Source organism: Oculina patagonica, chromosome 1, assembly GCF_052425735.1.
Source record: "Oculina patagonica isolate OP01 chromosome 1, crgOcupat, whole genome shotgun sequence".
In the NCBI taxonomy this organism is placed as follows: Eukaryota; Metazoa; Cnidaria; class Anthozoa; order Scleractinia; family Oculinidae; genus Oculina; species Oculina patagonica.
The window spans coordinates 29,277,786-29,304,811 of NC_135758.1; the positions used below are offsets into that span (position 1 = coordinate 29,277,786).

The 27,026-nt window shown below is 39.7% G+C and overlaps 1 protein-coding gene across 1 annotated transcript; it reads right to left on the bottom strand.

The window, feature by feature from the left end:
• Positions 1-837: 837 nt before the first annotated feature.
• Positions 838-26,489, bottom strand: LOC144662564 (uncharacterized). The gene is made up of 15 exons (XM_078523409.1): positions 26,400-26,489; positions 22,218-24,620; positions 21,482-21,595; positions 21,284-21,383; positions 18,760-20,403; positions 10,390-10,455; positions 8,693-8,863; positions 8,161-8,258; positions 7,601-7,730; positions 6,744-6,850; positions 5,792-5,887; positions 4,976-5,138; positions 4,012-4,092; positions 2,787-3,256; positions 838-1,941 (listed from the first exon to the last, which is right to left on the bottom strand). Exons 2-15 carry the CDS (start codon positions 24,540-24,542, stop codon positions 1,804-1,806), a joined length of 5,703 nt encoding a protein of 1,900 aa, XP_078379535.1. The 5' UTR covers positions 24,543-24,620; positions 26,400-26,489; the 3' UTR covers positions 838-1,803.
• Positions 26,490-27,026: the final 537 nt, after the last annotated feature.

Here is a 27,026-nt window from a genome sequence, read left to right on the forward strand (position 1 = left end):
TGCGCCAAGTAAAAACCGCAAATTAATTAAATTAATTTGAGACTCACAGCCGTTAGGTATGCAACTTGCACCGGGATTTTCGCGTGAACACTGATCCAGGAAACAAATATCCTAGCGTACTCTTAAACAACCTTCGAAAGTTTTTTTGATTAATTTTCTTTTTTGAGAATCGTCTTTCGTGCAGTTTACCGTATTAAACAAATTCACGAGCCGCCGTAAAACAAACAAAAAACAAAAGTTTCATTTATCGCATTTTCAAGGAAGACAAAAGTTTTTTTAAAACGAAAAAGTGTCCTGTTACGTTTGCAAAGATTAGCGTAAGGAACACCTGGGAAAGAATACAAGTAGCCTGTGAACAGTTTTTCCGAAAGTAAAATAAAGCAAATAAACACGAACATATATAAAACATCATACTTTCAATTGTTCCATATTGCATTCTGCACTTACCAAATCATCGAGATTTTTTTTATAGGAGAGCGCCTCCTAAAACCCCCCCCAACCCCTTAACCCCCCCCCTCCGGAAGGAGGGATCGGAAGCAGATCTATGCAATACTCTACAACTTTGTGTACATAGAGTTACCATTTTATGGTTGTAAACAAAGATTTAAAAAAAAAAACAAGAAGAATAATGCCGAAGTAACTACACAACGCGTGTCGGTGCATGCACCTTGCAATTAAGAAAGTCAAACTTCTCTTTGTTGGCCCAAGACGGCAGAACTTCCATCACATAGGAGTTCGTTATCATTCTAAATGCGCGAATATTAATATTTACTTAAATTAACAAACCAAAAAAAAATCCAACGTGAATAATCCACCGTTTTGACTAATAAACGTACCTTTTCTGTTACACAGTTTCCCTGACGGACATTAGCCGTCCTTTATAATATCTTCTGAACCATACGTTAAGTTGTTATTGCTTCTATTTATGTTAAACTTTGTTATCGCTTTGCTTTTTTTAGTTTTGTTTTTTTGTTTTGTTCTTTGATGCAGGAACCTTTTCTTATTATTTGTCTTATAACTTTAAGCTACGGAGAAACTCCTCTAATAAACTACTTGTAAGTCACTGAAATGTGTCTGAATAAAGAAAAGGCCTCTTTCCATTTCCTTTTAGGATTGCATATCAAACTACTTTCTAAGTAAAATATGATTTAATTGGCTTTGATCTAGCTATTCCTTTCGTACCGTAACAATCATATAACTATTCACTGCCTGGTCTTTCTAGTCCACCTGATAGTTTGAGACAGCCACTGATCGCAATCAGTAATTTGTTTTGTCCTTATATCATCATTTTGCAGTGAGTATGAATAACTTAAAAGTTGCTGGGAGTCAGAACAATTAGCCAACTACATAACTGGAAAACTACAGCTATTTATCTTTCCTTGGATGTTAGGGGTAAAGGAAGGAGTATAGGGGCCGGGTTGGGGTGTAAGATACACTAACTTCCCTTCCTGACGAAGTCTCAGACCCGGAATCACTGATCTATTAGACCTCTAACCAATTTTTAAGCGAGGAGTATTTCCACCATCGCCGATTAATCCCCCTGGGGTATTTCTGTGTCATAAACTGATTTGATTATTGTTCTTAGCGCGATTTTGCGTTGCAACGCTTTAAAATTATAAAATGGTTGCGACTGGAAATAGCATGTTTAGGTTTCTTACTTCTCGAACGACTCCTTACGGTCATTGTATATGCACCAAAATTAATCTAAATACCGTATTTGTAAATTAATCTTTGAGTATTTTCTTAAAATACAGTAATACCAGTAAAAAATATATTGCCGTTGCGTTTCTCTGACATCAAGTACTATTGTTTAACAACAGTGACGTCAAAACTCATCACCAGTTCCCCTTCGAACACCACGGGCACCTTGACCGTGTGAAGCGCCATCTGAAGAGATCGGATAAGAGCCGTGGGAAGATCACTGGGGCCTACCGACCATTTCTAAATTGGGAAAAGAAAACGAGTGCTCAGAACAATCATTTATAAATGCTTTGCATGAACATACTTTGCAAACTGGAGGTCTTAGGAGTAAAAATTGGGACAAAGCTACATAAAGCATTGATGCTTTTATCATTCTCGTCCCCATAGCCTTTTTCGTTTCTCTCAGCCGGTGGGGCCTTGGCACGAGAAACGAAGGGCTCTGGAGACAGAGCATTCCAAGATTTTAGTCATAGATTCTAGAATGTCCGGTCTTCATGTATGCAGTCACGACGTTTCGAAAGAATGTATGAGAGAATAGTTGCGTTGTTTTACTTCCGTAAAATTCTTTGTTTCAAACAGCCATCAAAACATTTCGAATTAATTCAAAAATGCTGTCCCCAGAGCCCTTTCTTTTTTTCGTGCTAAGGCTTCGCCGGCTAAGAGAAGCGTTAATATGAGGACGAGAATGTGCTTTCACAGCAAGGAGAGGCGGGGACTAACAGCACAGCTCTAGCAAATCTGAGGTGAAACACTTTTAGGTTGTAAATAATAAAGATGGTAAATTTTAAGCTCGGTGATAAATAATGGAGATGAATTGTTCAACATGACACGAGCGTGGCACAAAGAAAAAAATCTGACGACGGGAATCGAACCCATGGCCTCCCAGATACCGGTTGGGCGCTCTAACCAACTGAGCCACGGGAGACTCGTGGTGAGCTGGGCCAACCGGTATCTGGCAGGCCTTGGGTTCGATTCCCGTCGGGGACTCAGAATTTTCCTTTGTCCCACGCTTGTGTCATGTTGAACAATTCATCTCCACTTTTAGGTTATGGAAATGATATGGCCTTTCATCAGACTTTCCTCACCTTGTAACTGGACCTCAACACAACACGAAGCTGTAACTCCTGGCTCTCGCCAGACTTCATCTTATTCGCGTGTTTCATGAGTGGATCGGTGCAGGCTAGCCGAATGTTACCCTCCAAGACGTGCAGGATCTTCCCAAAGTCATCAAACACTTTCTTGAGGAGTTCAACCTCGTTTCCATAGCCCGAATACCGAATATCAATGGTTGCAACGCCTGGGTAAGAATCGGTTCCAGGCTCTTTTTCTGTTGTATCGGCAATGGAAGTTGCAGGAGACTGGTCACCCGTCGTTGTCTGGGAATTCTCTTTCACGGGTTTTGGCAATTCATGATAATTAACGTCTCTCACCCACCGCAGCTCGAAGTGTGCGATATTGAATTTATCGCCCAGGAAGAAATAACAATTGGTTCTCGCTGCCAAGCTCTCGCGGAGCTTTTGCGTGTGGGACTTAGAGAAGAAAACCAGCACACCATCTGACGGTAAAGAAAATGTAAAATACTTTACCTTGGGAGATAAAACAGCGTCCGTAGAGAGGATGGATTGTACGACAATATTATCAATCAATAGTTATTTCTTTCTCGCTGAACCTGTTTTTTCTTCTCTCTTATGGATTTCTTTCAACCAAAAATGCAATGGACTTAAAATTACGATAGAATTTCGGAAGGGAAGGAACCAAAAAAACTATGGACATGAATCATCATATTAACTGGCACTCAGGGTGCAAAGAAATTCAATTTTCCATCCTAGTAGCCAGGATGTACTGGCCCGAAACCCATTTTAATTGGCCCGAAAACATTTTTCATAAGCGTGATTAATTTTCTCAAATGTTTTCCCCAAAAACTTTGGAAGATAAAATCCACTAGCCCCTGGCTATTGGACATGAACTCCTTTGCACACTGATACCGTTTGTTTTCTATGACACTACATTCAAATGGATTGGACTGGTGTCGAACAGTCGCGTGAATTCCATGGGGTAGATTTTCTAACCTCTGGCTTACAGGAAGAAGAAGTTAGATGGTTAAGGTGAATTATTAACGACTACACTTGTTACAGTATCAATCCAGGTACATTGTATTAATCTGTACGTTTTCTGAGCTTCACCCTTCCAAGATACATCGTTACTGTTCATTGACCTATGTTTTGGGACATCTTATTAAACCGACATTAAATGTTGCACTAATTTATCACAGCAGAAGTTCAACTACAACAATTTAGATTTCAGGCTTACCATCCAAGAGCTCCCCTCCAAAGCTGAGAGGCGAAGAAGCATCCACACCAAGATGAAGCAGTAGAAAACTTAGACCTACCACTGATCAACAAAACGTAGTGTTAGGACACTTATACAACAGCAATAAATACTAGTTATGTTTTTTTTTTTTTTTTTTTTTTTTTTTGGATATTTGGGGGTTTTTATAAATTGCAATATTTAGATAGGAAGCCACATCAGCTCTAGCTAGTTTTCATGTGGCTCTTCTATCCAGGTCGAATTGGAATTAGGAAATGGTCGTTTTTTCAGGGGGTAGGAAACCTAGAGAACCCGGAGAAAAACCCACAGAGAGAAGGCAAGAACCAACAACAAACTCCACCCATATGGCACCGGGTCGGAATCGAACCAGGGCCACATTGGTGGGACGCGAGCGATTTCACCACGGCGCCATCCCTGCTCCCCTAAGAAGAGTTACTAGTCAAAATAACGACAATTACAATTTTGATGAATTAGGAATAATGTACGGCTATAATCCCGGAAGTTCTGGCTCCTATATCTTTAATTATTATATTCTACTTAGCAAAAGACATGTTTTTCTACAAAAATATGAGCACAAATTACCTAATCTCCTTCTCTTTCTTGAGTTAGTAAAAGAAAAAATGTTTATTCAAAGATCAATCGCACATGAGAAAGGACAAAAAGAAAATTTTTTGAACTTATGGAAGCCTTTACTGACAATAATTTAGTTACAATAGTAACGTAAAACGTGTATCGCATTGTTACCTCTGTATTTTTTATTCATTTATCTTTTGTATTTTTTTTCCGTGTATTGTCAAGTGTATTGTGTTGAAAAGTAAAAATTAAAAAAAGAAAAAAAAAAGAAAAGAAGAGTTACTAAAAGAGTAAAGGTGAGTTACTAGAAAAGTTACTAGCTCAAAGCAGTTCAGTGGAAAGAAAACTCATTAATCGTGTGCTGTATTTGTACCTGACTTGTTGGCTGCGTTCCCAAACGAATGTACGGTATTTCCTCCACGTTCATTGCAGACTACAATCTTACAGTTATCAACATAGGGCGGTATATCAGCCAATAGCGGCACAGTGGCTGTTTGGCCTTCCTTTTTTATCAGACGATCCAACAGACCCACAATCTGCAAGACATTGAGAACGACAACTGTTGTTTAATCCTATGCAACACTTTCACTGACTGAATTTGGGACCAGCTGATTTATTCTGTAACTTTATGATGGTTGCCTATTAACTTCAATACCTTCCCGACAAAGGGAAACCAAAAATACGACGCAGGTGGGTACGCAAGCATTTGCAGCACTGGTTTTGCTTAACAGTGTATTGATTTGGTAAGGAGACAATACAGTAGTTGATTGTATGTTGATCGCCGCCTGGTTAGCTTAGTTGGTAGAGCGCCGGACTGCTGTGCGGGAGGTCGTGGGTTCGAACCCCATTGACCGGACCAACACTCAGGGTCATTAAAATAACTGAGGAGAATTCTTGTGCTGCCTTTGTAACTACATCTGCAAATGGTTAGACATTCTAGTCTTCTCGGAAAAAGGACGATAAACCGTAGATCCCGTCTCCTGTATCTTCAGTCTTCTAACAGCGGGACATTCGAAAAAGAACCCACTTTGACACTATTCGCAAAGAGTAGGACACGAAGCTGCCGCGGTGTTGTGGTCTGGCCTTTACAATTGTATCTTAAATGTGTAAAGCGCATTTGAACATATATACATGGAAAATGCGCTATATAAATGCATTATCATTATCATTATTGAATATGACAACTCACCGCACTCTGACCACTGTTGGGGACCTGAAGAATGATCTTATTGTCTTCTTTTACCACATAAAGACCTGGAACCATGGCCTCGGGTACACTGTTTTTCTGCAAAGGACATTAAAGAAGGAAATTGAGCGAATTTAGAGCAGTTTTCAATTGAGCACGTCGTTAAACCAAAGGTAATAACGCGAGCCAATCACAAAGGACACAGGCAATCCAGTGAACCAATCAAAGCTCGAAGCAAATAGATGCAGGCGGTACGAAGCGCGGGAAAACGTGCATGAGCGACTCGAGTCACGATTGGTTTTGGTTTTACTTCTGATTGGCTGAGAAAGTGTCGCGAGTTTTTTAAACCAATCACTGAGCGAAGTAAAGCAAAACCAAAGCAAACGCAACTTACTTTCGAAACTCAAGTGAAAACCGCTCTAATAATATGAATTTACACCGGATATAGATAAAATAAAGTACAAAATTAATACCAACAAGAGAGGGACAAATATATTGCAGTCTTAGAACGAGATTGAAATGATATACCATCTTCAAAGATGATTTTCAGGCCGTACTGTGCAATCTTCGACTGCAATACTTATGTGAACCTCACACGAAGAAATGTTTACGAGCCAAAACAAAAATTCCGAAACAAACTTAATTTCTTCTTCATTATTATCGCCAGATATCCTTCCTAAAACAATACTAACGAGTACAAAGAACCTAGACGCTAGAGGCCGTACCAACATTTCAGCTCATCGAGTATTCCTGAACGAAACGATTCGTAATGGCGAACTCAAAAATTTCATGTACTGTATTACCGAAGTGTAACGTATGAAAGAATTTAAAACAAAAATTGAAAGCAAAGCCCGATAATACGCAGTACCAACTGGAAATCACCATAATGAGATGAAAACAGGAAACTTAAATGAAATAGATAAATGAGTAGCGAGAAAGTGTTGCACATACGCACCAAGTACTTGTTCATGGCAAACAACGTGTGGTAGAACCTGTCTTCCTGCTCGTTACCAAGATTTATTGGTCTTCGGTCTCTATTGCTCCACAGTGGAAACGGAAAACCTGTTAACAGAGAAAACAGTCTCGACTACATCAACTAACAACAGAAGCTAAGAACACTGCAATATTGGCCTTCGCTCCTGATTGAAGGGTGCAGCTTAATCTCTCGTGTCATTGTGTTGTGTTTTAGGGCAAGGCACTTATATTTCACAATACCACTCTCTACCCAAGAAATAAGGAGCCCAGGAGGTACTCCCTAGAGATGTAGTAACCCTTCTGACCCACCTCACCTCGCCCAAGCCGGATGTGGAGTATACATGTAAATGAGAACTAGTAAACTGTTAGAGACAACCTGACAAAATTCTTGCCAGGAGGAAACCTGCGATGGACTAGCATCCCATCCAGGGACGGTAGCAATGCTTCTAGTTGCCACATGCTACAGAAACTGGTAAAAGCTGTGGCTGTACGGGCCTCTTGGGCACAAGAGCATAGCTTACCCTCTTTTGTTACACTATGACAACCAACAGACTTTTTCACTTGCACTGACTGGCTACCTAACTTGCAATTGGCTATACACGAATCGGTGGTGTCCTTGCAGAAGAACACCCTTTCAGAGACATATTTACAGACTAGGTTAGTAAGCTTTTCAACTGTATCTCATTGATCAACAAAAATATTTAAACTCAACTAAGTGCCAAATTACCGGTAAGGCGTTTTCTCAATCATGGAGTGAAATAGTGACAAATTTCATTCCCAACAACTTCTTTTGAGCAGAACCAATAAAAAAAAAACACAAAAACTCATTTAACTTACTGTTCACTTTATATCCCAGTCGGAGAAGAAGCCTGCTTGGTGTGAACATGGCAGCAGAAAGTTCGGATCTTTTCACCAAAATGCCATACAGAAAAGGTGCCTGCATTTCTCTTAAACCCAGGGGTTTAGGCTGCAATAGAAAAAAGGACATTGGTAAATACATCTTCAAATGGTAAATATAATGAGGAAAAAGGGTAAAAAAAAAGATCTTTCTTACAGATTCACTAATGAAAAAAACCTGCCATGTTGGAGTGGGGAACAGTGGTTTAGGTGGGATTGTTCCCCTGGGTCCTGTAAACCCATAGCCCACCTCAGTCTGAGGCACAAACCTGCATAGCATTAGTGTAAACATTTGCAAAATGCAGTCTGTAGAATGGAAACGGCAGACTAAAAGTATATATAATCGTGTTATTACCACCATACCTGAGAGCTAATCGCAGGCTACCCAGCCGTGTTAGTCAGGCTAACCAGAGTTGAAGTCTGCAAGTCTACAGTCTGCATTTTTCAGACAGCCGAGTAGCATTGACACATGGAATATTACTAGGTATTTAACTTTTTACCTTTAATTCACTGGAGACAAAGATAAAGCCAGCATCATCACTTCCATCAAGAAACTGATTGTTGCTTGATAAGTAGTTGCCATGTTCAAAACGATTATCTGCCATAAACAAACATAAAACAAGGTTGAAAAAAGACACTATTGGCTGTTTTAAGGCTGCATTTTTTTAAGTATTGCATCATTATTAGGATAGAGGGCCACAAGTTCATCGGTTAATCTGTCTGTCTGTCTGTCTGTCTGTCTGTCTGTCTGTCTATTTCCTCAAAAAGCCGCCATGTGTGACAGTAGTGATAACAGACAGAAAGAAATACACTGCCAATAAATTATAGAAAAGCCATTGATAACTGAAAAGTTTTTTTGGTCTAGGCAGTGAGCCTTGAATATATCTTTTGAATGGTTGTTAAGTTTTTAAATTTAATAAAATAAAATTGACAATGCATTTCCGTGGTTTAAAAGCACAATAAACCAGTGAATAAAATGCAGCAAGAAAGCACTTGAGTGTTCACCCAAAAGCAGCTTTTCTGTAGACATACCCAATTTTGAAGCAAGATGTAAAATGCCTCTGTAGACTCGTAAAACTTCCTCGGGAAAGATATCTTCCTTTTTCTTAGTTTCCAACATAACCACAACCTCTAAATGATTGAACTTGTTGAGTCCCTCACTTTGATAGCACCACACAGAGATGACTCTCTCTCCTTCTTTCACTGTAGGCAAAGGGAAAACAATGTCTGTTAAACATTTATTAGTAAGAAAGTCTAAGTTAACCAATGATCCTCAGTTGCAAAAAACTAGTATGTGTGACCTTGTACAAAAAAAATGTGTGATTCCAGGAAATTCTGAGTGAAAGAGGGCTCTAAAAGCCTAACATTTTAAATAAAAGGGCCCTTTGAAGCTAAAGTGGAATTGTCAAAAGGGGTGGGGGCAGGGGGGAAAGCAACTTCCCATACATTCTCTTATATGAAATCTGAGCGATGCTCTCACAACTTGCAAAGCAATCATCGGGGTGGTAGTCAGCGGATGTCTCTAAGGCGCATGAGCAGCTCCTTTCTTTGTGAACTTGCCAAAACAATAACAACATGGGACCAGTGAGAGAGTCGATTTTTTTATATATGTAGTAATAAAAAAGACTTTCTAAGTTTGTCTTTAAAGCAGCGAAAATTTCCCCGGAAAGGTTTTGGTGTCAATATGTAGTGTTTGTTATGAAATAAAACCATCACGGGAATGGCAATGAAAACGTGGCGATCGAATATTCCCGCGCTGGTCGGAGCTGTTGTTCTTGCTCTATTGTTTCGAGGTTGTTTGTTGACTTGGTCTTTCTTTGTTTTACTTCATTTACAATCCCCATGTGGGCCAGTTGAAAATCATGGTACAAACATTTGCATTTCAGCACTGAAAAGTAGCACGGCATCACAAAATTCTGCGTTCTTAAAACTACACGACGATGACGAAATTTTCGGATTAACACGCTGCTTTTAGCTTTTTAGTTAAGAGAATTGAACCCCTTTATAATAAGTGATTCCACGGCATAGCAGCTTCCACTTCGCGGGAAAAGATTGCCTGTTGCATCATCGTCCAAAAACCACTGACTGCATCGTGAATTGATCGCTTTGCAAGTTGTGAGAGCATCGCTACTCGGTCCCAGACCTCGTTTCTTTCCCCCCCCCCCTGGGTGGGGGGTGGGGTTCAAACCAAAACCATTCTGTGGGAGTTTGAAATCATTTTGTCCTGGAATTCATTCTGCACTACAACACATATTTTCTGAAACAACACAATGTATACATAACAGATACAGTGGGTGCCTATTAATCCAACCACTGACAGACCATAAAAACGTGGTTACAAAAGTACTGCTCTTTTTATTAGCTAACTGAAACTAGTCAGCGACCTAACCATGACTTGGTTTGTAGCCCCACCGGGGGGAGGGGGGGGGGAACTCAGGTATGTTTTGGGTGGGTACATTTGTATATGCCGCCCAGGTCTCCAAAGGAGCGTACATGTATCCAAAATGATACCCCATTCTAGAAACTGTCAATTTTTAACACCCTGTTTTGGGTCCTGATAATCTGAAACTTCCATGCCTTCAAAATGTCATACCCAATTTAAAGATACCCCATTCTAGATCGGGGGCCCAAAATCACAACCCCGTTGGGCAGCACATAACCATATAGGTATTCTGGGGAGTACCGCCTGGGCTTTGTAGTAACGCTGCACACCATACCCTGCTACGTACATTTCATTTTCTTGACATGAATCAAGAGGTCTTGAGAAGCCTGAACTGTTATTCCGCTTGGCAAATCTGTGAAAACAACAATCACTCAACAACAGCATCATACAATGAAACTAGCTCAGGATATGTTTTCAGTCTGGTTTTCACAAGCAACACAAGGATATGCATAATAACATGCCCTTGCTTACACATGTGCAACATGTTGCTGGTCAAAACAAAAATGAAAAAAAAATAATTTTAGAGTTAATTTATATATAACCTGATGTTTTAGAGTCATTTAGATTCATCAAACATTGTCCCCAGGGGGGGGGGGGTTACTCCCTGTAATGGCCTATACGGGGAGGCTCCGCCTGAAAGGGGTACCTTTTTCAGGCTTCAGGTATATACAAGGGTAGGGATTTCACAAGTTTAGGTATACGAAAGAGTATAGAAATCCGTCATTTAGGTTTTTAAAAGGGCCTTTAAGAAAAATATTTTGACGCAATCCAATTTATGGCGGTATTATTTTAATTTATTAAGCGCTACATGAAAATGACAAGAAAACGTCGTGTTCTAAGTCTATGCCATGTCTTTTAGGTATATGAAAGGGGCACCTTTTTTCAGTAAACGTTATACGAAAGGGGTACAATTTCTGTCAAAATGGTATATAAAAGGGTAAGGGGTTAGAGCTCGGGGCGGGGCCTCCCCGTATAAAACTTTTTTGAGTACCCCCCCCCCCCCAGACATTGTCATGATAACAAACTTCAAGGTTGTATAGTACACATTGGATTCTGTTCACTGGTAAATACTACCGGTAAGTTATACTAAAAGTTCTCTGTCCACATTATTGAATTTGATGTAGCTCCAATGTAATGTCAATGGCAGGATGGTCTAAATTATTATGAGCCACCTTCACTTGCTAAGTAAAAGCTGGTGAAGTTGATTCCTGGCCATAGAGGTCAGTGTGTGCCTTTTTTTTGTAGCATGCCAACATTTAAGACAAAATGAAAAATCTTGTTTTGAGCCACTCACTAGCCAAGTGAATTTCAATCCAGAAGCTCAAGATGAACAAACCAATTCTCCCAGCTAGTCTGAATATATTTCTCAAAGTACAACATAGGAGAAGTTACTGTAAAAAATATCTGGTTTGTAGCCAGGCATGATAAGATTAAAAATTATTTGATAAAAGTTGACACTGGCTTAAAATATGTACAGGACGTTTCGGCTACTGCTGTAGCCTTCTTCAGCAATATGTAAATTTAAAACGGCGTCCCTGGTGTTATAGGAATAAAAACTAAAAAATGCAGAAAAAGGTGACAAGGAATGTACTGAATAAAATTGGGGGTGGAATTCTAAAAATACGACTAAAAAGGATAGAATAGGGGGTGGTATGCAAATTAAAAATTGTTAAGTTTCTTATAAATGTTTGGGAATGCTACGTGTTCATTAATAGCGTTTCCATCTCGGACTGAGTGCCACGCTTCGAGGAAAAGTCTTTGTCTCCAAACTGAAGACCGGTCGATAATGTCAACATTTTCCAGATCAATTTCATGATCGTTGAGCAAATGGTGTTCGGCCAATAGGGAATTTCTGTCTATTGTTGTTATCGCTTTAGCATGTTCTTTGGGGTACCACAAGGAAGCATCCTTGGCCCTCTATTATTTAACATTTATGTTAATGACCTTCCTTTGGTGCCAGAACACTGTGCACCCCAGTGCTATGTGGACGACACTAAACTTCTGATGTCATTCCGCCTTCAGGACCAATCAAATGCAATGGACAAGATGAACAAAGGTTGTGCCCAAATAGGACCGCTCAGAGGGACAGCCGAGGAGTACTGGAGATGACTTTCCGACTCGGCTGGCTCTCGGAAATTTCTCGGTAAATCCAATATGGCGTCTCATTCTTGACTTGTTTTGTGGCTACAAACTCGCATCGAGGAGGAAGGAAGATAATACGAAGAAAAGTATGTTTTTTTTAAATATGCTAGGTTGGAAATCGGATTTCACAAGCACTTAGAGGCTCGTTTGAAAAGCATTCGTTCTACTATATAGGAATGAGATCAGTTCTCGTGTAGGATAGAGCTAACTTGTGTCCCTCTGACCGGTACTATGTAAGAAGGTAGTACCGCTCAGAGGGTCGCACTTCATATATAAGTATATTACCTCCGTAAAGTCTTGCTTGGATTTTTTTTAAACAATCACAGGCCTTGCTGTTTAGGTGTCTGCTAGATCAGAGATTATTAGAACATTTTTAGATATAAAATTTATTTATTGTGTTGTTGTCCCTCTGACCGGTACTATGTGTAAGAAGGTAGTACCGCTCAGAGGGTCACACTTCATATATAAGTATATAACTTCTTTAAGGTCTTGCGTAGAATTTTTTTAAACAATTACAGGCTTTGCTGTTTAGGTGTCTCCTAGATCAGAGATTATTAGAACATTTTTAGATATAAAATTTATTTATTGTGTTGTTGTCCTCTGACCGGTACTATGTAAGAAGGTAGTACCGCTCAGAAGGTCACACCTCATATACAAGTCTATGACCTCCATTAAGTCTACAGTCACATTGGCTTTTCTGTTTAGGTTTTTGCTACTTAAGATCAGAAACTCATAAGCGTGTCTGTTTTAAATTGTTGACTTGCCCCCCTAACTGGTACTATGTAAGAACATAAAACTGTTCAGAGGGTCACACTTCATATACTGGTATATTAGTATATGAAATATATCTAAGTCTCCTCTGGATTGCTATTACACAGAAGATTGCTCTTATGAAATGTTTCCACTGTCAACTGTCATGTATAGGTTTCTTAGAGGCAATTTTGCATAAGTTGTCTCTTGATCTGTATTTCCAGGGCAGGGATGTCATTTAACAATAAATACAAGCGAAAATAATGAACGACGTTTCGGTGACATCCTGGCACCATTTTCAAGTTAAAATTCATATGCGAAAGAAAGTTATTTATACTAAGATAAAGGTGTGATAATGAATAAATTAAGATAAAAATAAATGTTCAACGTTTATGTTCATTAATGAGAACAATGTCCGTTCAAGTCTAAACAAATACCTTCGCGCGAATTGAGTCCGACTGAGTGTTAAGGCTCGGTTTCTTCATGCGAATCCACAACATTTCGTGTATTAAGCAATCGAACTTTCCCTGACATTTCTTTAAGATCTTAAAATTGTCGGTCAGGTTGCCAACTTTATCAATTCGGTGTTCATTTTGAAGGTGTTTTCCAATGGCTGAAAATCGGTGTTCCTCAATGCGCTTATAAAGGTGGCGGCTGGTGTAACCGACGTATTCTGCATCGCACAGATCACATACATACTAGCTAGTTATGCAACGCTTTCGAGTGGTATACATGCACACGAATACGCCACAGTCATCCTGGTTGTGCTGTTTTGGTACATTCTGTTCATTAAAATTGCAATGAAATCCTGTCAGTGAAGTGTTCATTTGGCTGTTTGTGTAGAGAAGTATTGTTCTGCATCAAAGTCTTATTCTGTAATTCAGGTACCTACTTTTATACAATGGGTGCCTGAATGATGTAATTTTTATTATTTGTGTTAATAAATGTCTATTTTTCACCTCAGGGATCTGTTCCTTCCATTCCTCCACTTTGAAGGGTGTTCTCCTTTTCATCCCTTTTTCCTTTACAAAACTCCTAGTTGATAAATAGCTTTTTTTTTTTCAATCAATTATGAAAAAAAAAAAAACTTGCCGGGAAGTTTCTACCTCAGGTAAGTATGCCGTCATGTGGGAGTTATTACATACTACTAATACAACTCTTTGTTTCAGAGAGGCTTGGGTGTTTCACCAACCAAATACAACTATTCGATACGACGATTAAATTTTGAAAGATACTTTTACCCCCTTTTTGTCTCTGTGGAAAGCACCAAAACCCGAATAGCACCAAAACATTTCCCTGAAAGGTTCTTTTGCCTTACTCCACCCCCTGTTAGGAGTACAAATTGCCACAACTATCGACGCAAGAATGTGTATCAAAGACATTAATTTATGTACAGAGAACAAAATGACAGATTGCAAAGAGAATGAAACTACTCAGTGAGACAATTGAAGGTACATGGAAAATGGCTAGATGTTTACGTTCTCTGGACTGGAATTTCTGACATAAATAAAATGAATAAAAAAACAATGACACTGACCTTTTGCCCCAAATCTTTTGTCCACTGGCCCTGCAACAAATTTGCTGATTGTGTCCTTTTTATATTAACTGATCACCCAATTCAGTTCTTCTTGGGGACTGGTCTGGTATATGTAATTCCCACAAGTAGCTTCGCCATGGGGGGGGGGGGGGGGTGGGGGAAGAAAAATCATTTGCCCAAAAGTGACTTAGATGGGGTCTATTATTGGCGACAAAATACACCAGAAAGACTGTAAGTCCCAAAAATGACTAAGATGGGTCTATTATTGGCCACAAAATAGACTATAATGGGGTAAGGGTTCTGATATGGTAGCAGCATAATTATACTGAGCAAAATTTGACCCAAGTAACTCCAGCTCCCCCATGGCCAGTTATATTTACTTGCACATAATTTGGCTTTTTTCTATTTATTTATAAATGTGTTTTATATGGTATCTTTGTATTGATCAATTGGTAGATTAATCCATCTGCACAATAGAGCAGTTTTCATGGTGTTGTAAAACCAACAGCGGGGGGGTAACACCTAGTAAAACGTAAAACAGGAAAATCGTTATCTGCAGTTATGGCAAGGATGCCTGGGCAAGTCCACTGAAACTTTATTTCACCACTTTTGAAGACATCAGCATGCTCTTCCCTCTCTCTCTCTCTCTCCTTACCTTCAAATATTTTATGCACCTACAGCCCCTCCTCCACCTTGAAATTCCAATTTAACTTTGTATATTTAATTAATTGATTGGTTTTTGATAACAGCCCTCCTCCCCCACCCCCCTCAGGAATTTTCATTACTTTGTGGTGGAGGAGTAAAGAGATTTTTTAAGGTAATATACTTGTCAGGGAACTGGGAAATTATAAAAATTATACCATGGAATAAGACAAATGACCAAAGTTTAATCTCTATATTTCTCTTTATATTTCAAAGCATATTTGTGTCATTTAAACAGCCAATAGGCCATTTCCGAGTTACCCTTCGCCTCTGTTTTAAAATTCCAATCAAACTTTAAAGAGTTTATATACTTGTGAAGTGTAACCCCTTTGAGCGGTATTACCTTCTTACATGGTAGCGGTCAGAGGGACAACAACACAAATAAATTTTATATCCAAAAATGTTCTAATAATCTCTGATCTATACTAGGAGACACCTAAACAGCAAAGCCTGTAATTGTTTAAAAAAATTCTACGCAAGACTTTAAGGAAGTTATATACTTATATATGAAGTGTGACCCTCTGAGCGGTACCATCTTCTTACATAGTACCGGTCAGAGAGACAACAACACAATAAATAAATTTTATATCCAAAAAATGTTCTAATAATCTCTGATCTAGCAGACACCAGACCTAAACAGCAAGGCCTGTGATTGTTTAAAAAAAATCCAAGCAAGACTTTACGGAGGTAATATACTTATATATGAAGTGCGACCCTCTGAGCGGTACTACCTTCTTACATAGTACCGGTCAGAGGGACACAAGTTAGCTCTATCCTACACGAGAACTGATCTCATTCCTATATAGTAGAACGAATGCTTTTCAAACGAGCCTCTAAGTGCACGTGAAATCCGATTTCCAATCTAGCATATTTAAAAAAAACATACTTTTCTTCGTATTATCTTCCTTCCTCCTCGATGCGAGTTTGTAGCCACAAAACTAGCCTGCGTGGCCGGCGTTCAAAGGGGAAGGAGAAGGGGAGTTCGAGCGCGAGGTGCGAGGAGAGAGCGCGAAGCGCGATCGGAGAAGGGGGGAAGGGGAACGCCTGCCCTGACGCTATTGTTTTTTTCATACCGCCCCTAAAGTACTTGTCATCTGCTTGCCCTCTGTTTTACGTCTGGCTGTCAAAATTATCCAATCTGATTGGTGCCGATTTTCGAGGGGAATAAAACCCTTCACCATTTAATTGCCTATCTTATTCTTTTCTTCTCGTCTTCTTGTCAGAAATATGGCAAAACAAAATCTTTTCATGGTAGATCAGGTCAGATATATCTTCCTTGCACCCTTCAACTGCGGATTTGTTACGAAAGTTGCCGTTCTGAGACTGAGAGAACATTTATTTCAATCAAGCAGCGTTTCCGGTGTTGGAGTTTATGGCGTCGGATTGCAACCGGCCGTGACCCAAACAACTTTATAATTCACAGCGTGTATCGGTTACCGGCTGCTATAACTTGTTATAATTTTTTCGCAAATTCAGTAGTTTGATATTAAATCCTACAACGGCCGATTTCTTTCGAAGAATCGCAGAGAAATCGCTCATAACATTCGCCATTGGATTTCTCTGCATTAAATGAAAATTGAGAACAGACCACAGCCATCAAATTAATCGATTGAATGACATACATCTGACTGATCAGAACAATCAATTTTCACACTCTATAAATTCTGACCAATCACGATTTTTGCGTCCAGAATCTGGACGTAAAAAACGACAAAAACAATAGCGTCAGGGCAGGCGTTCCCCTTCCCCCCTTCCCCGATCGCGCTATGCGCTCTCTCCTCGCACCTCGCGCTTCGCACTCGAACTCCCCTTCTCCTTCCCCTTTGAACGCCGGCCACGCAGGCTACCACAAAACAAGTCAAGAATGAGACGCCATATTGGATTTACCGAGAAATTTCCGAGAGCCAGCCGAGTCGGAAAGTCATCTCCAGTACTCCTCGGCTGTCCCTCTGAGCGGTCCTATTTAGGCACAACCATGAACAAAGACCTACTCAAAATTCGAAATTGGTGTTTTGATAATCAATTAATCCTTAATCCGGACAAGACAAAGTTTATAATATTCGGTAGCCGCCAGATGGCCACTAAAGTCAAAGATTTTCGTCTTAGTTTATTAGGAAAGGAACTTGTGCCAGTCAAAGTAGTCAAAGACCTCGGTATAATATTAGACTCCAACTTAACATACAACGAGCACATAATTACCACCGTCTCTGCATGTATGAAACGCCTTGGCCAGATCAACCGGGTGAAACATGCCTTTGACCAACGTACATTGATTATAATTATTAATTCATTAGTTTTTAGCAAACTTTTTTATTGTTCTAATGTATGGAGCAACACAACTGAACGTAATCTTGATAAACTCCAAGCGGTTCAGAACTTTGCGTGTCGCATCATTAGCGGAGCCAGAAAATTCGATCATATTACACCGATACTGAAGCGTTTACAATGGCTTCCAGTCAGAGACCAACTTTACTATCGTCAAGCAATCATGTGCTTTAAGTGCATGACAGGGAGTGCCCCAGGCTACTTGACTGAGCAGTTCATTAAACGCTCCGACGTGTCAAAGCGCTCTACTAGAAACGCACAAGCTCTTGATATCCCACTATTCAGATCTGCTAGTGGACAGAAAACCTTTTACTATCAGGTTGTTAGTCTTTGGAACTCTCTGACACCCGAACTTAAACTTTGCCAATCCCAGAGAGAATTTAAACAATTCTTAAAGCGTCTACTTTTAACGGAAATTTCTTAGGTTAATTAATTTTTATTTTTATTACATTCATAGTTTATTTACAATATGTATTTATAGGTTTAAGTATATGTATTTATTTAACTCTGAAAAGCCTCATCAGGGATGGGTTAATAAAATTTGTATGTTTGTATGTATGTATGTTCTTTGATGCGTGTTTTGAGTGCGCGAGGTCTGGCCAATGTAAACACACGCACATATTGCTGAAGAAGGCTACAGCAGTAGACGAAACGTCCTGTACATATTTTAAGCCAGTGTCAACTTTTATCAAATAATTTTTAATCAGAAGTTACTGTATTTATTTGAATAAATGCTGCAGCATTTATTAAATTTTTTGTGATTCGAGTGCAGCGTTTATTCAAGGGAGGCTTTTATACGAGGACGGCGTTTATTTAAAATTCAATTTATTTCTTGCAAACAATAGCATGGCAACTGAACATTTGAACTTTAAAAACAGGAACATGTTGTAGTGCTTGTCTCAAAAGTCATTTTAAATATCTTTAAACATTGTTACAATCAAAGAAAATAGTTACTTTAGGCTTGCTCAAACTTGGTAATTACTGCATTTGCTTATTGAGTCTATTTTTCGAATAAACACCCCATCATGATGCGGCACTTATTTGAGGGCAGCGTTTATTAATATCTCTGCTCTTAAATGCAGAGTTTATTTGAGGGAGGCATTTAATCGAAAAAATATGCTAGTGTTATAAAATAGCACGACAGAATGATCAGTTACCTAACTCTCCTGACCTGTCAGCTTGGCATGTAACAACACTTACCTCTTAAATCTTTTGACAAAGACTTCCTCTGCTCTTGTAGTTTACTCTTCCCCTGGGTCCTGTAACGCCAGGTGATAGTCCTTCCTGCTCTTCTTAATGGCGGATGGAGGTCCTTTGTACTTGCGTCACTATCATCAGAAACTAGAACACTACCCTCTGATTCCCTGGGACGCTGGCTTTCAGAAAGACTTTCTTGGGATTGTGTTCCCTCGCTAGAGCTGCTAACCTCAGTATCAAGGGATGGTGATGTAGTTGTTCCAGAGATTGATGAAGACGGAAGGCCAGTAGAAGGCAGTTGACTTCGTACAGATGTCGTCTGATAGCTTAATTCGGATTGACTTCTCTCATTGGGGCTGCTTACCACAGCATTAGGCCGTCTCTGAGATGGCGCTGCAGTGTTACGGGGAGGTGAAGACTGTGGAAGTGAAGAACTGAGTGGAAGGCCAGCGGGAGACAGCTGACTTCCGACTGATGTAGTTTGATGACTTGACTCAGATTGACTTCTCTCATTGGGGCTGCTTACCACAGCATTAAGCCGTCTCTGGGATGGTGCTGCAGTGTTATGGGGAGGTGTAGACTGTTGGGGAAAAGCAGTGAGTGGAAGGCCAGTGGAAAGACGCTGACTTGGTACTGATGTAGTTTGATGACTTGATTGAGGAAAGGAGGCTACCACTGGTGGTTTGCTGCTTGATGGTAATGAACTGCCATTGACAGAAGGTTGATTTACAGTAGTTGCTGGCTGTTTAACCTTTCCAATATCATGCCTCTGAGCCGACTGGACAGCAGACTGTCCAACATTTTGAGGCAGCACACTGAACGTTGTCACTGTGCCAGCTGAAGGTCTGTTGGAAACTGGGGTTACTCCCTTCCCACTTCCACTCATTGTTGTAATTGCAGTCTGCACGGTTGTGCGAGGCAAGCGTGAAGTTGAGGATGGCTGACTACTCATCAGCATAACTGGAGCCTGCTGTGGAATGAGCTGTCCTGCTTGGGGATAGTTGACAAACATTGGTCCCCCCTGTAAACTAGGTGCAACAGGGTTCACATAAACCATCGGCATGTTTTGTTGAATGGCAGAAGCTGGTACCCACATGTACTGATTTGTTGGTTGTGCCGGTGTGACAAGACCCTGGGAACCCTTTTGAAGCTGATTTGATGGCAAAAGAGCAGGGACTATCGTTGCCGAGTTTTGAACCTGTGCAGTGGACTTTGGTGGCCATGTCAGTGGTTGGTACTGGATGGGCTGGTTTGGAACACTTCTCTGCACTCCCTGATTTAATGGGACAACAACAGCAGAGGGAGTTGCTAAAGGCACTGCTGTTGCCACAGTTGACTTTGGTGGCCACGTTAGTGGTTGGTACTGGATAGGCTGGTTTGACATACTTCTCGGCAATCCCTGATTAAATGGCACAGCAGCAACTGATGGGGCTCCTGATCTTTGATTCTGCACAGATGGGGGAGTGCTTGAATTTCTCTGTACTTGAGCATTAGTCACCATGACACGTTGAGGTGATGGTCTACTTTGTGGTGCAGTGGATTTTTGAGTCGGCAGCCCAGGTGTTGTTGCAGCTCCAGGGTTTTTTATCGTTGATTGCTGCATAGAACTTGGTTTTGATGAATCTTCTTTTTTCTTTAAACGAGTTACTAAAGAAGAAAATGTGAATTTTTTTTTAATTTCATTATTCAGTCACTAGCTGTACATTCCCAGGTGAAAATATTCCAAACAGATTCAAAATCTTAGCAAGGACCTTTGTGGATTTTCATTTGTAACTCCCAAAAACCTTCAAGGTTCTGCAAGATCCTGCACAAAGTGTACAAATTCCTGCAACAGTCCTCACAATTATTATTATTGAAATTAAAGATCCTCAGGGTTTCTCAAGGATCTTCTCATCTCTTTTCCAAGCTTGGAATAAAACATCACTTCTTGTCACAAATTTCTACTCAGCAACAAAACTAATCCTAGAGGCACCAGGAAGTTTGTCACATTTGAACCTGTAGTTACATAGCCAGCTCTCATGACTCTTTTGTAACTCAGTAGTAGAGCATAATTTCAACCAGTGTGCAGAACGTCAGAAGTTTGACTCCCACTGGCAGAGCTTGGAAATATTTTCCCGAGTAGCTTGTATCACTGACTTATTATTAATATTTTTCTCATTTCTCTACCAAGATTAAAACATATCATCATTTCATTCCAGGGCTCGAGACTAACGGTAGCCAACTAGCCAAAGGCTACTAAAATTTAGGTTTTGGCTACCAGGTTTAGCATTCTTACTAACCATTTGGCTAGTGAAAAACTCGGAAAAGTCAACTGTTCTTGATAGAAATCAATATACCTGACTAGTGAAAAATTACTTTTGGCTAGTAAAATCTGACATGTCACTAGCCAGTAAACCAGTGAGTTAAAAAGTTAGTCTCAAGCCCTGTCTTTCCAATCATTGTCATTGTGTTTAGTAACTCAAAACTTGGAACTAAAACACTGACCAGAATTTTATCCAAAAGGTACAAAACTAGAAACAGCAGTTACCTTCTCTAATAGCATCAGCACATGTAGAACAAACTCTACCAATCTTGAAATCCAAGTAAGGGAATCTGGCCAGTTGTGCACAACAGCTGTTACAAAATATCTGTTAAATGGAGGAAAATGTTAGTCAAATGTATCAAAATTATGGTTACTAGTTATTTCCTTGTTACAAAAAAAAAATATTATTCAAAGTCAGCTCACCTTTCCACAGCCTCTACAGTGATGTTTTCTGATGAAAAGAGTAAATTTTATGTTGCAGCTAGTACAGTTGAAGCACACACAGTCAGGTATCCAGAAAGGCGCCACTTTTCCAGGCTGAAAAAAGATATAATTCAAGTTAAAGGTGAAACATTGTATTATATTCATTTTCCCTGGTTTTTGCTTCGTTTTAAAGGAATAACGTATGCAGAAAGCTCAGTTTTCCAAGTCGGCGTTTGTTTGAAGTTTCTTTGTTCCATTTTAACAAAGAAACTACTAAAGATGCCGACTGGAAAAACCTAGTTTTTTGCATATAGTATTTCTCGGAAACAGAGCAAAAGCCGGCGAAATAAATTCATTACAATGTTTCACTTATGTCAACAAACCGGCACGCAAATTTCGGAGTTGTTTTGGCAATGTTCATTTCAAGCCCAAATCACTTCTGCCCTTTTTCCACCGAGCCCTTCAATTGTTAACTTGGCAAATTAAATATGCCAGTTAAGTCGAAGCCCCGCTAACTCTAACTGTTTTTTCGTTTCCCTTCAGAGTTCGAGTTACCAGGGTTCTACTGTATTTTAAATACATGTATCATTTAATTTGATCAAATTGAGGAGTTTGTGTAATCTAAATTTTTATCATTGTTTACCTATCAATTACTCATTGATGCCAGTTAACCGGGGTAAAAAATAAATAAATTAATTAAACAATCAATCACTTCTGAGTTTGGACTTAAGCTTACCACTTGTATTTTTTGTTTCTCAGTGGCTTGGCTGGTCTTTTTAATTTCCTGTTGTGGTTGAGGCCTCTGGACTTCCACTTCGGTGATTTTAAGTGGTTCATCTGCGCCCTGTGATTCAAAAGAGCTAACAGGTGTGTCGGCATAGGAGGTCTCAATAAGTGTAACCATGGACTCGCTAGACAATCTACGTCTGTGAGACTTGGGTTGTGTTACGTTTATTTCTGAAGGCTGCACGTATGCACTGTATGAATGCACTTCTGCAGCAATGACTACCTCAGTTGAATCAGCTGGCTTTTGTTCTTGTCTTCTTCCTTGTTTCTTGGGAGTTAAATCAGGGGCAAATGGATTAGTTGCACTGCCAGCATGGCCAGGATCTTGGTAAGCCTTGACCTCTTTGGGTCTTGCACCCTGTGACAAACTCGGTGAACTTGGAGGTCCAAATAAAGAATACTGCGGTGTTTGCTCCAGGCCTAAATTTAACGAACTGTCTTCTGCATGAACTTCACCATGTCCATATTCCTGAGCTGCCAAGTCTTTTGCAAAAGGATTTGTACTTGGCAAGCTAACTCTTGGAAATGTAAGTGTAATGGGGGTTTGGTCTTTGGCAGATTCAGAAGTTTCCTTTGCAGCGGCAGAGAATGCCTTATCAAGTTCAGATGCTGGAACCCACTCTGGTAAGCTCTCCACATTTCCACTCTGACTTGCCTCTACACATTTCTCTGTCACTGGAATGCTCTCAATCTCATTAATGGGCTTGTCATGCCCATCCATGCCATTTTGCTGCAACACATCGTGAGAGGAAGCTTTAGATTCACGCTCTTCACCATGACCTTCATCAGATGGAAATGTACCTGTCCCATTTAGTTGCTGAAAAATAGCATCTTTTGTTGCCTTGTCAATAACAGGTGATGCCAATGGTAAAATGATTGGCACTGAAGCCTTGACTGCGCCATTTTCTACTCCTGCGACATTGTCGTTATTACTTGTTGATGACGTCGATGATGGGACAGGTTGAAGGACCAAAATGGGTTTGCCCTCATGCATGACAATCTGTGGCTGGTAGTAGAAAGGAAGTTTTGATGATGATCCTTTATCATTCCCGCTAAGGATGCGGTCCAGATTTTGGTGTTCCAAACCTCCAAAGCTACCGAAGCTTTGATCCTTCAATAAATGAAGGTTTTCACATGAGGTTTGAGTGCCTGTTGATGATAATGATGACATTCTCTCTAAAACTGGAAAAGCTACACTTTCTGGTGGTTTTCCAGCTTCTGCGTGCGATACTTCGTCTTCAATGATGGCAATGTCGTCATCCTTGGAACCAGGCATTGACAAGTTACCTTCTGTATTTCTCACATTATCGCTTATTCCTTCTGATTGGATTGCCAAAGAATCACTTGTCACAGCTGCTTCAGACAAGTCACCTTCACTTGACGTCACCACAGAATGTGAAGATGACGATACTATTTGATCATCATCTGTTGACGATGACAATTCACCTTCATCTAAATCCTGATTGTTCCTCTCCATAATTTGCGTTTCCATTGTCTGTGGCAGAGAACTTAAAGGAGAAGCCTGTTGCAGTGAAGGTTTTTCGTCAACAAATGATGTTCCATTGATCACAACACCATCAGAGAGTCTTTCCAAGGACTCTTCATCATCTACAAATTCCATACCAGAGGAGAGATCTTCTGCTTTGCTTGGCAACAGTTCAGGTAATTTCTCATCTTCACTTGAGCTAACATCTTCTTCTAAGTTACCTGTAGAGTTTTCATGTGCGGCACTCAATTGATCTGCCAGCTCTTCAGCTTCATTAGAAAGCTCATCCAATGCCTGGTCTACGCTTGAAACAATGACACTTTTGTCTTCAGAATCAAAAGGATTATCACTTGTTTCACCAAGCTGATGTAATGGTTTTTCATCTGCTACATAGCTATTTTTGTTTTCTTCCTGCTGCTTTATATTAATACTAAGATCATTACCAGCACTGTTCTCTTCATGCTCAACAACTTCGTCATCATTATCAGATGCTTGCAATAACGGTTCACGGCTACCAAGGTTATTGAAGCCAACAACATTTGCACCACCCGAGGCTGTACTGCCTCCTGTTTCACTCGATGGCTTTTCATCCAAATCCGCTACTAATTTTGGTTTATTTGATAATAACTCCAGTATGGCATTGTATTCATCTTCAGATGCATTCTTCATGGCCATTTTCAACTTCAGTGCATGTTGTGCTGTTTCTGGTGGTAGATTTTGTGTTAAACCTTCCATCTCGTCATTAGCCTCAGAGCTTTCTGGGACACCATCTTGCCCTTCAATTTCCATGGTTCCTGATTGCACTTTTAGTACAAGTAATTGCACTTAGTTGTAATAATATCTCTGACAACCTTGCCAGCAATTCATCTACGATAAATAATGTAAAAATGATTTTAACAATAATTAATGATAATCACTAACACATAATCATTACTGACAAGAAAACAAGGAACTATTTTTTTGTGCTAACTTGCCCTGTGAATGCAATGACCTAACGGCAGATGCTGGTTAAAGCTGGAAGTCTCTTAATGGTGCCAGGGAACTTGGTATTTAAAAGGCTTCTTTAAAAAGTATAATTTATAAACAACGATGTCATCAATCTTTTGTTCAGGCTGTTTTGTTTCATTCAAATAAAACCTTCTGTCAGAGCACTAAGTTTATTCATACGGTAAGTTTGTTTTTTCCACATTTAATTAAGCTAAATTGAGGGTTTTTAAACACACTCGATGGTCGGATTTAAAAAAATAAGTTGTGTTGAGCGTTCTATGAATGCGGAACTTGCAAAAGAACAAACCGGAAGTAAAATAGAATCGCTGCATAGAACTGTTGCTAGTGTCAGGTGCAATTTCATGGTTTTTATTCTACAATACAATAATACCTACAAGAAACATGTATGTTATTCAATTACAGTACTAAGAACGTAAACCGTATTATGTAAGCAAAAGCACGGAGAAACAGACAAAGCAGTTGCAAAACCTATCATTTCGACCAAACTGCGGTCCTATTTGCACAAGGCAAAATAAAACCTATTTAAGGTGATTCCACGGAATTGCATTGCGCATCCTTGCTGCGCATATGTTTTCGAGTCATTTAGCGCGCGCACGAGCGCGCGCGCACACAGAACACTACGAGATTCCCTTTAGCCTACGCTCGGTAGGGAAAGAAATGGTCGTTTTCTCTTAAACGAGCACGGTGACCCCCATTTTTTAATGCATTATTTTAAATGTCATATGGTTGTCTACAATATAACGCGATTTAAAGAAAAGTTTAAAATTCTACATAAAGATATTTTAATTTTAATGCCGTAAAAAACACGTTTTTAGGTAGTGCCGTTAACGTGCGCACAATGCAAAATCTTTAATTTCTTTCGTTATCTTAATTCCTGTACAATAAGAATAGTTTTTAATATAAGATCAAAGTCTATTTTGTTGAAATAGACTAATACTTTAATACAAAAATGATTTTTTTCTAGAAACAATAGTTCCCCATTCGAATTACTAGGGTTCCTAATATCTACCTCGCGGGTCGTATATTTACTATAATGCCCATCCATTTTACACAAAAACTAGCGCGGTGACCCCCATTTTTTATTTCATTTTTTTAATGCTCATTACATAATTGTAACCTGGACCAAGTTTCAGAAAATTTTTAATACTCCTTCTATTTCAGTGGAATCACCTTAACGACTAATTTCCGAATAACAGTTGACATCGCCATTAAACGTGCAACTATGAAAAAGAAACGAAAATGAGCAATAAACAAACTCATTCCTGATAACACTTGGGTTAACGTTACTAGCTTAAGTGAAATGACTAATTTTGCTAGACGCTAAATTTATCGATATTAGTTCGTGCATCAATACAGGCTCGACTTTCTTTTAATAATGTTTTCCATAGTACACTGCAAAACAGTAAAACAACCCTACAAAAACAGCATAAAACAAGGCATTATTACACAGATTTCGTATTTGACATGTCGAGCAAAAGAAAGCTGCAGTCGTCACGTAAGCTTAAATTTTATACGATCCTGTACGATCTAAGCTTACAAGCGCTCAAATTATCACGATCTACGAAGGTAAACTTTCTTCGTGAATGGTAAAATATAGTGCAGATAGTAAGCAAGGAAAATAACATGTTATTGACATACCTGTTATAGAGCGCAATCTCTAGCATTGGTGAAAGCTTGTTCAAGAATCAGTCACCAAGAGAGACAAGTCCGCCATGTTTTTAACACAGTGAGCGATTACAGGGGGAAGCAGCAGGGGTAGGGTCGGGGAGAGCACCCGTTGCACCACAGGTATCCCAAGCTCTATGGGAACTGTAGATCGCGCGACCGACTTGTTCAGGGCGTTGTGTGAGTGTTGTAATTTCAGCTTCACGGCGACTGTTACGTTACAGCGAAATTATAAGAATTTTAATAGGAAAAAATGATTCCTACTTCAATTTAAAAATGCAAACGAGTGTTCAGTAAAATAAAATCCCTACCTGAACTCCTCTGTCTGTTGAGTTGTCTCCAATGTGGTTTTGGAGCGATTTAGCGCAATTCCAGTGAGTTTCTCTCTACATTGTCTCGATATATTCTTTCCTATAAATAGAGAGAAAAGAAATGAACAAACGAAAGAACGAACGAATGAAACGCACAGACGACGCACAACATACAAAAATGGCGCGTAAATAGACGCGCCGACGGTTATTTTGCCCGCTGCATTATTTTGAGGACTGCGTAATTTTGCGCGCTGCTAAGGGGATTCTCCTGAAGGCCGTTTTTTTCACC

Excerpts from the sequence above, each read along its gene's own strand:
- LOC144662564 (XM_078523409.1), bottom strand. The coding sequence starts at position 24,542 with ATGGAAATTGAAGGGCAAGATGGTGTCCCAGAAAGCTCTGAGGCTAAT. Across the intron at positions 7,731-8,160 it reads TTGTCTCCAGTGAATTAAAG|CCTAAACCCCTGGGTTTAAG; the intron begins GTAAAAAGTTAA and ends TTTCTATTGCAG. Across the intron at positions 6,851-7,600 it reads ACTGGGATATAAAGTGAACA|GTTTTCCGTTTCCACTGTGG; the intron begins GTAAGTTAAATG and ends CTCTGTTAACAG.